Source organism: Miniopterus schreibersii (assembly GCF_964146895.1).
Source record: "Miniopterus schreibersii genome assembly, chromosome: 3".
In the NCBI taxonomy this organism is placed as follows: domain Eukaryota; kingdom Metazoa; phylum Chordata; class Mammalia; order Chiroptera; family Miniopteridae; genus Miniopterus; species Miniopterus schreibersii.
Window position 1 is genome coordinate 61,176,120 of NC_138103.1, and position 12,443 is coordinate 61,188,562.

The window sequence follows — 12,443 nt, forward strand, 5'->3', positions numbered from 1 at the left end:
AGTGTATAATCATTGGGAACATAATATTTTATAATTTTCTTGAGAATATCATGCAGGCTCTAGGGATTACCTACATCCACTACAAACTAATTACGTAATTTTGGACAAATGACTTAAGCTCTCTACACCTGGTTCCTCATCAATCAGAGAGTAACAGCACCTCTTTCACAGGCTTATTGGGAGAAGATGCCCATGAAACATTCAACCTGGTCCATAGGAAGCATTCGGCAAATCTGAGCTATCGCTTTTCCTACTGCATGTTTCTTTCATATTTGAGATTAATGCATGTGTGTGTGGATGTAAACAGTATCAGAATTATTATGTCAATTCTTTGCAGGGACATATATAATCACCTCTCCGCTAGCCACAAAATCATTTTATCTGTGCAGCTTGTACTCCGTGAGAGAACCAGAATGTAAAAATGTTGGTGCACATTAGGATTTAAAGTTGTAAATAACCAGACCAGTCACAGTATAGTAAAAGAAGGACTTTAGGTTTCTTTGGTGAAACAAAAGCAGGTATAAAAAGTTACAAAGATTTTAGATTTTCATTCACAAAAAAACACAATCGTTCACATTTTACACTATACATGGTATAATATAAATACAGGATGTATTATGTGCATTGTAATAAAAGAGGAAAAATTAAATCCTAGTAGGTCGACACAGTGCTGTTCTGAGCTCTGGAACACTCGGCGGTGGGTCCCAGTTAACACAGCTACCACGGAGCCTTGCTCAGACACTGTGAATGACTGTAGCTACCGGGGTTCCTCTAAGCCAAAGGAGGGTGCATGAAAAAGAATCAGTGTTGGGGCTGTTCTTTTGCTATTTGCAGTTCATATGTTGTCTACTTTTCCCAAGGTCATTCTAACTGAAATTAGGGAAAGACTCCTAAATGCCTTCTTTTCATGACAGATTTTTATTTAAACATTAAATTAAACGGATAGTAATTCAAAGTCATCTTCGGCAGTCAGTTTATTCAAAGAAAGGGGAGAAAACGAGTGGAAAGAGAAAGGAAGACATTTTAACACATACACCTAACTATTTCTCTATAATATGCTCCTTGCTTAGAATCGGCAGACACCATTTGCTCAGAGCTATACACTTTTCCACTCTTTTCATAATAAACACTTGATGCATTCCATCCATCACATTATTTAATCAGGGACAAAGGACCTAAGATTATACGGTTCCAAACTGTGTGAGCAAAGTACAAGGGCTAGCACTGGAAAATAACTAGCACACTAGGTCAATTTTCAGGTCTGGGGGGAAATAACATCCAATAAATTAAATCAGTATGGCTTACTTCATTTATTTATGTATGCTTCACAGCTGCAGCATTCATACATGAACATTCAAAACTTTATAAAAGATTAAAATGGTTATATATACAAAATTTCTTTCTTTGAACGTGTGTTGCTGTTGTAACAATCCCCCACCCTCCAGAGCCCTGGGTCTCTATCCCCTTGAAATGTGTTGATCTGGAACCTTGCAAGTTAGTGTTAGGAAAGCATTAAAAAGTAGACCTGGTTGAGTTAATAATTAGCACTTCGACCCCTAAAAATGCTCCTGGTCATAGAGAAGTCCTCCGTTCAGGCCTTTCTTGTAAGTGAGGAAAAGAGGAAGGCAGCGAAGAAGTTCCACATCGCAGTCCCCGCTCCAGCGCCCGCAGGCCTGCGCTTGTCCCGTCCAGGGAAAGCCGTCCTCGGTCTCGCTGCCAGTCAAAGGGCGGGCGAAACCATTTCCAGCCTAAACAAACTACCCAAAGCAGCCAGACCAATGATTAAAGACCTCTCGGGCTCCATAATCATCATTAAATATGCCAGAACTCAGTGTGACTTTTTATTTTATATACAGGATTAAACTCAACATTAAATCATCTTATTTACATTGCCATTGGTGCTGAAATGGAGCTTTTTAAATAGTACAGTAGGCTGGTCCACACGATCAAACGGCCTGCGGGAGGCCAGAGGAAACTAAAGGAATCGCGTAGGCTGCAAATGGTTTCTCTCCGCCCTCGTTTGCCTTCATCTCGTTTGCTTTCTTTCTGAAGGCCAATGCTTTCGCTTAGGATGTTTCTGGGAGCGCAGCAACCCCAAATGACTGGACGGTGGTCCAAAAATCCAGAGCAACTGATAATACTTCTCGAGGTGATAGGAAAGGCACAGGAAGTTAGGACTTTGGCTGAAATGATGAAAACACATGTTCGCCATTATAGGGATCAGCGCCTGGACTCCTGCCACCTCCGGCTCCAATGGTGCTCATGTTTTGATGTATTTATTGAATTGTCCTTTGATGAGGAGGAATTTTTAAAGTATTTCTTAGAATAAGTCCTTTGGTATGCAGATGCTACATGGAAGGAAAAAAAGAAAGAAAGAAAGAAAACACAACAATATTACTTGCTCCATACCCTACACTGCCAACACCGCAGCTGAAAAATGAAGGTGTCTAGGAGTCGTTAGAGCACGGCTGTCCATTCTCTCTAAAGTACCACTTACGGTTCATGCAGGTAATTTTAGGCATAGCCCATCTTCCATTTCCTAGGCAACGGATGGTTGGAAGGTGGCGTTGAATGAAACCAGCTTTGCAGTGATATCTAATCAGGGAGTTGATTTCATAACGAGGTTTCATCTTTCCAAAGGTCTTGGCATTTTCTACAACAGGGGGCTGGCCGCAAGCAACTAAAGAAAAGTAAATTAAGTTATTTCCAAATAATCTAAATATTTCTAACAGCATGAGTCTCTTTTTATCTCTTTCGGTCTTTATGTAAGCCACCAAGCACCATCATCAAAAGCAGTCACTTAGAATTCACGAATTGAAAGTATTCAAGAAAAATAAAGTAAATATTGAGGGTCTGGGCTTAATTTGAATCTCAGATTATGTCATTTTGAATTGTATTTTATTAAAGAACCAGAGGGCTAAATGGTCACTTTTCTGGAAAAATTCCCAATTAAAAAGCACTAGTCTCATGCAGCTAGGTGGTATTGTCTTCATCACTATCCCAAAGTTTTTATTTATTTCCCACCTTCATTTGGAAAAATAAGGACTTTATAACAATTAACTATTATTGTTACTTCCCTGAAAAACTTAAAATCTAAAATAAGATCATAATTTTAAAATATGGATAAAACATGGCCAAAATATGGATAAAATATGGACTCTTAAGTATCAATAAAATATATCTGGTTCTATTTACTCTTTTTTGACTTCTGCATGGAGACAGAGGGAAAGTCAGAACATAATATTCATGCTTAGTTTTGTAATTATCTTAAAAATTTAAATTCAAATTCTTGAGAAGGGTAATGAAGGTAAATCTTGGAAAATTTATAATTTTTAACTTACAATAAAAATTCTAAATATCAACAAACTTAGAAATAGTAAATAATAAAAAATAAATAGAAGTAACAGAAACCTTGCAATTTTGAAATTCAAGAGGCTGGGAAAATTGATTCAACTGAATTTGAACTTTGAGTTTTATTCAACATTGGTGTACTTGTTTTAAATGATATACTTTAAAAATTAACTTTTATTAAGCGACTGTGTTTTGCTATATATCTTTTATAAAAATATAAATTAACTCAAATATAATTTCCCTGAATGGCATTTCCTATCCAATTCTTAAGAATTCTGGCACCACAAGGCCCATGACAAGAACATATTTTTTTCTCTCATAAAATAATGCAGCTTTTCACTGGGAGGATGATTTCCAGAAACCTCGGGACCAAGATGATTGAATGTCAACATCCTAATATTAAACATTTATAAATATTAAATTTATTTACATATTCATAAGGTTGTTTGCAACCATAAGCTTTTGCAATGACAAATTTGGGTTTAACTTATATATTCAGTTCCTCTACTTGACTTCTGCCTGACAGAACAGCTTGAGGTGTACTGACCCATGGCAGACAACGGTGTCTTTAAGAAAACACAATCCAAGCACTTCTTTTAATTAATATAAGAATTGCATTCAGATAGACATAACCTAAAAATAGATTATAAAGTCATACTATATATAACTAAAAAATTAGAAATGTCTGTGCATGTATTTGATCTTCACAAATTCCTAAAGCAGAGATTTATATAATAATATATCATTTTCAATTAATAAACTACACAACATATGTGGTTCAGTGATAATCCCAATCTGGGTACTAGGAAGTGTCAGATAGAATGAGATCAAACTGACACAGAAGATTAAAAATTATGAACTAAGTAGTTCATTATACTTAATTCTGTACTATGTTGACAAATTAAAAGTTGTCTTTATAATTGTGGAGAAAGTAATGTACAGATTTCTTAAAAAACTAGTTATATATGAACATTTAATAAAGCTAAAGAATTCAATGAGTATGGTATTGGCAAGGACAGGCAAATAGACCGGAAGTAGATCCCCACATATATGCATGGTATTTGACAGAAGCAACATAGCAAAGCAGTGAGGAAAAGTAACTTTTTCACTTGGACAATTGAGTATTTTTATGGAAAAAATTTACTTGGTTCCTTACCTCAGAGAACACATAGAAAATCAATTTTATATGGTTTAAATGTATAACTATAAAAGGCAAAACTATAAAACATTTAGAAAACAAAATAGAATATAGTTATGATTTTAGGGTAGAAAAGAATTCTTGAGATAAAAATGGTTTAAATCATAAAGAAAAATGTAACAAATTGAAGAATTCTGTTCATCAAAAAAATGCCATAGGGTGAGAGTAAAGACAAGCTACAAACTGGGAGAAGATATTTGCAATATATCTAATTATCAAGGGATTACTAATCAGAATATAAAAAGAATTGCTACAAATCAATATGTAAAAAGAGAAGCAACCAATTTAAAAAAAAATAAGTAAAAGACATGAACAGAAACTTTACAGAAGAAAAACCATGAATGACCTATAAGTGTATGAAACAATATCAAGGAAAAAGTATTCAAGAAAATGCAAATTAAATAACAATAGATAACATATTATACCCACCAGGTTGGCAAAAATTTCAAAGTCCAAAAATACCAAATGTTGGCGAAGATATGGAGTAACAGGACCTTTCACACATTGCTGGTGAGAGTGCAAACTGGTACAACCACATCAGAAAATAATTTGGCATTTTCTAGTAAATCTGAAGGTACATATATCCTATGACACAGCACTTCACTCCTGGAAAAATACTCTATGGAAACTCATAAATGTCTACCAGGAACAAGTTCAAGAATGTCCACAGAAACATTGTTTGCAATAGCAAAAACACTTACTGGAACCCAAATGTCCACTGACAGGAGAAATGATAAATAAAATGTTATATAGTCATTCAATGAAATACCATACAGCAGCAACAATGAAGGCGGACAGCTACATGCATCAACATGGATAAACCTTACACACATAATGCTCAACAAAAAGAAAGCAAGGCACAAAGTACAGACAGTGTGATTCCACTTAAAGTTTTAAAATGTGCAAAGCTAAAAAATGTGTTCTTTCCAGATACAAACATATGTGATAACACTAAAGAGAAAAGTAAGGAACTAAGTCATTATCTATGGTTGGAATTGGGAGGTAAATAGATGAGACTGGACAGAACCTACTGGATGCTCCAGAGAACTGTGGATAGTATTCACTGAGGCATTTCTTTAATTTTATATATATATAAAAATATATATATATACACACACACACATATATATATAAATATATATATATATAAATACACACACATACACCTTTTATATATATTAGCATCCTCCTTTACAGGCATTTAATTAAAAGTAGAATTATTTAGGTCTGTATGTTTTAAGATGCCTATATTATCTGAAAGGAGAAATGAGTGTCTTTTATATAGACATATATAAAATTCATATAATTCCCCAGAGTACTGATTAACAAAAATTAAATCCACATAAATAAAAATCAGACAGTAGGGAGATAAAGTACAAAGATCGTTTTGTTTTGTTTTGTTTTGTTTTGTTTTGTTTTCTCCTTTAATGAGGTAGAGCCAGCATTCTATGAATCTCTTTCCCCATCGGGAGATGTAAATTGTGATGCTGGTTTTGTGAATCCTTTTTAGCTATAGGACAGTGGTTCTCAACCCTGGGGTAGTTTTCTTCTGCTTCCTCCACAGGGACAGTTGGCAATTTCTAGAGACATTTTCAGTTGTCACAAAGCAGAGGAGAGGAACGTGGAGCGAAGGAGAATGCCCGTGGCCTTCAGCGCACAGAGGGTAGAGAAGATGCTAAACTTTCTGCAATGCCCAGGACCGCCCCCCAGAGCAAGGAATTATCAGGCCCAGAATGTCAACAGTGCTGGTGCTGAGCAACCCTGCTGCAGGAAAAATTAACATAGGAAATAGAAGAAGGTTAGGATCATAAAATCAAAAGCATGACTCCAAGGACTCTTTGGAGATCTGAGAAAGCAAACATGACATTTGGGTAAAGACGAACAGGTCATTAAAGACTTCTTACATTAGAAGCAGGGAAAACAGACACTTGATTTGCCATTTTCACAAGTCCCACTGCAGAAGTGCTGAAGTAATGCACGTGGTCAGGAAAGCGGCTCGCGTGGAAAGGATATTCACAACAAACTCCTCTTTAGATCAGAGAATGCAAAAGCAGTCACAAATAACAGGTGAGTTTTGTCTGAGCTTTGTGTATCTTACTGTTCTCTTTATTATAATAGCATTTCTCATTATTGATGTTTCTTGAAATATTTATAGAGTGAATTTTAGTTTTATTATTTTTATATTCAAAACCAAATCAAATGGATTTTTTATTTTGCATTTGTACTTTAAACTCTTACCTGAGGTGGGTAAAAGTCTAGATATAGGGACTAAAATATTCACACTTTACCACCACTGCAAACAGGTTTAAAAGTTAGCTTACTGAATTCCTATCGGTTTAAGGCAGAAGTCTATAGGGTGTGCTTTAGAAATTCAAACATACTGGTCAATCATAAACACAACACATTTTTTAAAAACCAGCATTCTTAATTTTATCTGTTTAATGGCAACTAAGCAATTCTCCTCATTATGGAACTTACATTAACAACTGCTTTTGTTTGACTGCATCTTGAAGGCATTCAACTGTCTCATGGTTTATGAGCATTCAATAAACTTCTAAGGAAATGAGTTAAAAACTCACAGCTGCCCGGCCGGGCGTGGCTCAGAGGTTGAGCATCAACCTAGGATCCAGGCGATTGGGGTTCGATTCCCAGTCAGGGCACATGCCCGGGCTGCAGGCTCGATACCCAGTCCGGGGCGTGCAAGAGGCAGCCAATCAATGACTCTCTCATCATTGATGTTTCTCTCTCTCTCTCTCTCCCTCTCCTTTCCTCTCTCTGAAATCAATAAAGACATATTTTTAAAAAAATAAAATAAAAATAAAAACTCACAGCCTACAGAGACCAGGCAGTTAAAAACAGGGAGGGCTGAACAAGGACTGCAATGAACTGCAGGCCATGGTCCCTCTGAGGAGAGCAATGGTTTTCAGCTCCAGGGCGTCAAACCATGGAAACATTTGAACAGGGTCAAATGGTACCAGCTGTGCTTTTTTAAAAATTTATTTATTTATTTTAAATATATCTTTATTGATTTCAGAGAGAGGAAAGCAGAGGGAGAGAGAGAGATAGAAACATCAATGATGAGAGAGTCACTGATCGAGCCTGCAACCCAGGCATGTGCCCTGACCAGGAATCAAACCCCGATCGCCTGGATCCCAGGTTGATGCTCAACCGCTGAGCCAGGCCCGGCTGGGTGTGCTTTTTTTTTTAAAGTAAAAAAATCCAGAATATTTTATTATATATCCCAATTTTTTTAATGCCTTCCTCTTCAAAACAAACAGGTTCTTTAGCTCTTGGGCTGGCCATTGCTGTTGTTGTGTGTGTGTGTTTAAAGATAGTTGGAGATAGTTTTTCTACATAAATACTGCATTGTTATCTTAAGCACCTGAAATTTATGGTGTAAATATTACTGAAAACAAACTTTTTAATTGTATTGCAAGAATGAAATATTCCAGAGCAACAAGAAATACACAGTCTGTGTTTTAAAGAATGAAGCTTAGTCTTCCTGTGTTTACTTGGTAAAGAAAATGTAGATTAAGTCTACATTATTAATAGGGTGATTATTACCTGTTCCTTTTTTGCATGTATAGGTGAGATGGTAATTACAGGGAACATCATTCCACTCGCCGTTCTCATGCCAAATGATCACAACACAATCTTCTCCAGCAGAAAAGAAGCTGTCTGGCTGGTTGGGCCTCCAGTTCTCATATTGCTGCAAAAATGGAGGGAGAGGATGACTACTTGATAGGCAAAGAGAGCATATTATAAGGGTCACAGTGGCATTAACTCATGATCAAATTAGAATGGACTAAACAGTTTCCCTTTAACATCTAGTTAAAATGATTTTGGTAGTAGAGAAAGAGACTTTTATATTGAGTGGATAACATATGTATCTCTCCAACAAATATGTACTTTTTCTTTAGCAATGACATATAGCTCAGGAATTTTACTCTACATTTCTAAATATATAATCAGTGCTCAATTTAAGAAATTAATCATGTTATTATTATCAATTATAACAGCATTAATGAAAGTGGAACAAATAAAAAGATCCATAATCTTATCACTCTGATCCATCCTTTTCCTCCAGCCTTTATAGGCACGTAGAATTTATATGGTTGTGATTATAGTACAGTTAAATTCGTGTTCTTTCTTTTCTATGTTACCACTATAAAGTACCCTTCTTTGTCTTATTTAAAGTAATCATTTAATCCAAATTCATTTATTTGGTTAAAAAATTGAGATATTTCCTCTATTTATTTTATGTAGTTACCTGCTATACCTGCACACATCATTCTATACTCAACCTCTCTGAGTTATTCTGTTTGAGATGTGTTCTTATGTGCACCATACAGTTGTGTTTTGCTTTATGATCTAATCTGGAAGTTGTTTTTTTCTTAATAGGAACATGCATCACATTTATACATATTGATATAAAAGATAACCTTTTAAAAATATATCTTACTATAAATATGTTTGGGTATTTTTGTGTAATGAATTTCAGATACTAATTGAAAAGGATTTAATTGATTTGATGTTTTTCTACTGGTTTCCCTTCTATCTCTATCTTTAGATGGTATCTATTGGTTTCCCCATTCTAAGCAACGATAAATAACTGGAAATATCTTTTGCCTTCTATTATCGTAATACATGCCATTTATTCAGCACCTCCAATGAATAAAGTCCTCTTCTGGATGCTTGTTAAGCATTATCTCTTACAATACTCGAACAGTATTGGGAGTAATTTCAACCTTAGATATATTAAGCATCCAGGACCCTTCAGTTTATGTTCAATTTTTTGTTACTTTAAATACTGCTTCCACGTCAATCAGTAATTATATGAAAAACACAGCCCCTATCCCTATTCAAAAATAACAGACATTGATGAGATGAAAATAATATTGGACTATAAATAAGAGTTCACTTTCCTAGACTTGGGTCTCTTAACTAGAAATTAGAATGGGACAATTTTGTTTGTTCAGTGTCTTTCTTGCTCAACTTGAGCATCACTTCCCCGCTATGCTTTGCCTACTGTGGTATTACATCAAATCTAACACTGACAAGACAATGTCGACAAGCTTCCTTCATACGGTAGAAATACATATTCAGATTTATGTAACAATGGCTAACATGACCATCTTTTCTAGGCCTACAGGTCTGTTAGATTTTCCTTGAATGAAATTTAAAATAAGTCTATGATTTGAAACAATGAGTTAAGAGATTTTATTTGAGAAAGTTAAAGTCAGAGAAGGAAGAACTGTATCTAAGAATCAAGGCAATTCTCACTTCAGAGCTTGCAAAACAATGGTCCTACTATTTGCTCCCAACAGCACCATGGCTTTTAAAAGTGTATAATAACTATACTAGAGAATATCTATAGTTTTTCTTTCTTCTCAGAAGAAAAATTCAGTTTTTAAAACTTTCAAATATGGTAAAAAGCTAAATCTTTGATAAAATAAATATTAAGAAGATTATACTTTGCAAACCTCAGGATTAAGAAATCTACTTTTCCTTCAATCTCTTTGCTTAGCTTTGCTTTAAAGTTCTCCTAAATCATGCCAAAATTAAGACAGGAGACTAGAGGTCTTGGCTTTATTTATTTATTTATTTATTTATTTATTTATTTATTTATTTATTAAAAAGAGTCTTTGGAGAGTGATAAAACTGCAAAGAACCAAGAGAAGCTTAATAAATTTTGTTTTTTGTTTTTTCCCAAACACAGAATGAAGGTTGTTTTTAATTCTCTGGTGGAAAACCAAATGCAGAAATGATATGGATTTACACCCAACTCTAGTAGACTGCACCATACCCTGAGTAACCCCGGATGGCCCTGGGTAGGAAGCTCAGACCATACTCACCAAGGTACTCTGACCGGCAGGAACGGACCTTTGCTCTGAACTGGGTTTCTAATTATTTCTCTCTTTTCCTTGTGTTTGCTTACTTCCCTACCCTTATTACCTTTCACCCTCTACTTACGAAGCCTTTTCTCTCCCTGCTCTCCTTTAATAAATAATAAACAAGGAAATGGAGCAACAAATAGAGATACAAAAGTCCCCTTCAGTCTGCTGCTGGTGTATAACTAACTTGTCTTTAATGGATGAATTAAGGTAGGATAAAAATAATAAACAAAAAATAGACATTTCTTTAAAATAACAAAAATATACATTTAATACCTTTTATGACTAAGATTACAGAGTTCCTCAAATACTTAATTTGGATTTTGGAGCTCAATACTTTCTATCTTACTTTTTAACAAACCTCTTACAAGAAACCAGGAAATGTACTCAAAGTTGGAAAATTACCAATATCTCAATAGTATCTACAAACTATGCAACGCGCAGTGCTCCCCCTTCCTTGTCCCTACCCACACGGCCCATCTCCCTTTCCCTTTCTTTCTTTCTTTCTTTCTTTCTTTCTTTCTTTCTTTCTTTCTTTCTTTCTTTCTTTCTTTCTTTCTTTCTTTCTTTCTTTCTTTCTTTTCCTTCCTTCCTTCCTTCCTTCCTTCCTTCCTTCCTTCCTTCCTTCCTTCCTTCCTTCCTTCCTTCCTTCCTTCCTTCCTTCCTTCCTTCCTCTCTGTCTCTCTCTCTTTCTTTCTTCCTTTTTTAAATATGTCTTTATTGATTTCAGAGAGAAAGGGAGAGGGAAAGAGAGATAGGAACATCAATGAAGAGAGAGAGTCATTGATCGGCCGCCTCCTGCACGGCCCTTACTGGGATCGAGCCCGCAACCCGGGCCTCTGCCCTGACCAAGAATCAAACTGCAGTCTCCTGGGTCATAGGTCGATGCTCAACTACTGAGCCACGTTGGCCAGCCTCCATCTCCTTTTCTTGCTTTATTTTTCTCCATAACACTTATCGGCTAACATCCCATATGATTTACTCATTTATTTTATTTTTTGCTCCCTAGTAAAAATGTAAGCTCATTGAAGACAGGAATTCGGGGTTCTTTTGTTTAATACTAAATCCTCGGTGCCAGGACCTATGCTGGACACATACTGGTGCTGTTTAATAAATAATTTGACATTTAGAAATAATGAACCACAGAGTGTGTTGCATTCTCCCCTATCCATACCTACCCCTGATCGAAGACATTCTTGCTACTAACAAATGACATGTGAGACAGACAACCACAGGCACAGCCTGTGGAAGTAGATAACTTTTCTGGAAAACAGCTGGCAATATATATCCAGAGCCCCAGAAAGCTCCTACCCTTGGTCCCCATAATTCCACTTCTAAAATTCCACCCTAAAAAGTAATTACAGATGTGAATAACTGATTTATCTAAAATACTATTTATACTAGCAGTAAGTGGGAAACAACCTACAGAGTGAACATACATTCAATAAACTATGGTATAGCCAAACAAATGGATTATTGTATAGTCATTAAATATCCTGCCTTTGAAGAATATATAAGGGGATGGGAAATACTAAAGTATAAAGTTAAAATTAAAAAGCAAAACACTAAAAACATACAACGATCCAAATTTACACATACTCTCCGAAGCAGCTGTGTGTGTAAAAGGCCAAAAGTAAATGTAGTAAGATGTTATAAAGTTTATATCTGAGTTATTTGAGACTAAAATTATATTTTATTCTATGCATTCTTACATACTTTCCAACTTCCCTAGAGTGAGCATGAGTTATATTTCTAATCATTAAAAATGAACATTGTAAAAGGATCTACGCAGATTTCTTAGCTAACCCTTTCTCAATCTAACCTCAACAAATATCACTTCAAGTTACAGTCATTTGGCAACCCTGTATTTTGCAGCTGACATTTCCTCCTGATCTGACAATAACCATCTCATTTTCACACTGAAATGAGATTCAGATTCTCAGGGTGCAAGCTGCCCAGACTCAGACCTCTGGTAAAAGATTTAATTGTTTTTGGTGGGA

At 35.5% G+C, this 12,443-nt stretch overlaps 1 protein-coding gene across 2 annotated transcripts in view; it reads right to left on the bottom strand.

The window, feature by feature from the left end:
• Positions 1-474: 474 nt before the first annotated feature.
• VCAN (versican) overlaps positions 475-12,443 on the bottom strand; it is a 100,366-nt gene continuing 88,397 nt past the window's right edge. For both annotated transcript variants that reach the window (XM_081133422.1, XM_081133423.1), the window contains 3 exons: positions 8,114-8,258; positions 2,498-2,680; positions 475-2,348 (listed from right to left, as the gene is read on the bottom strand). In XM_081133422.1, coding sequence (XP_080989548.1) covers positions 2,221-2,348; positions 2,498-2,680; positions 8,114-8,258 — 456 coding nt within the window. In that variant the 3' untranslated portion in view covers positions 475-2,220. The remainder of the gene's footprint in view (positions 2,349-2,497; positions 2,681-8,113; positions 8,259-12,443) is intronic.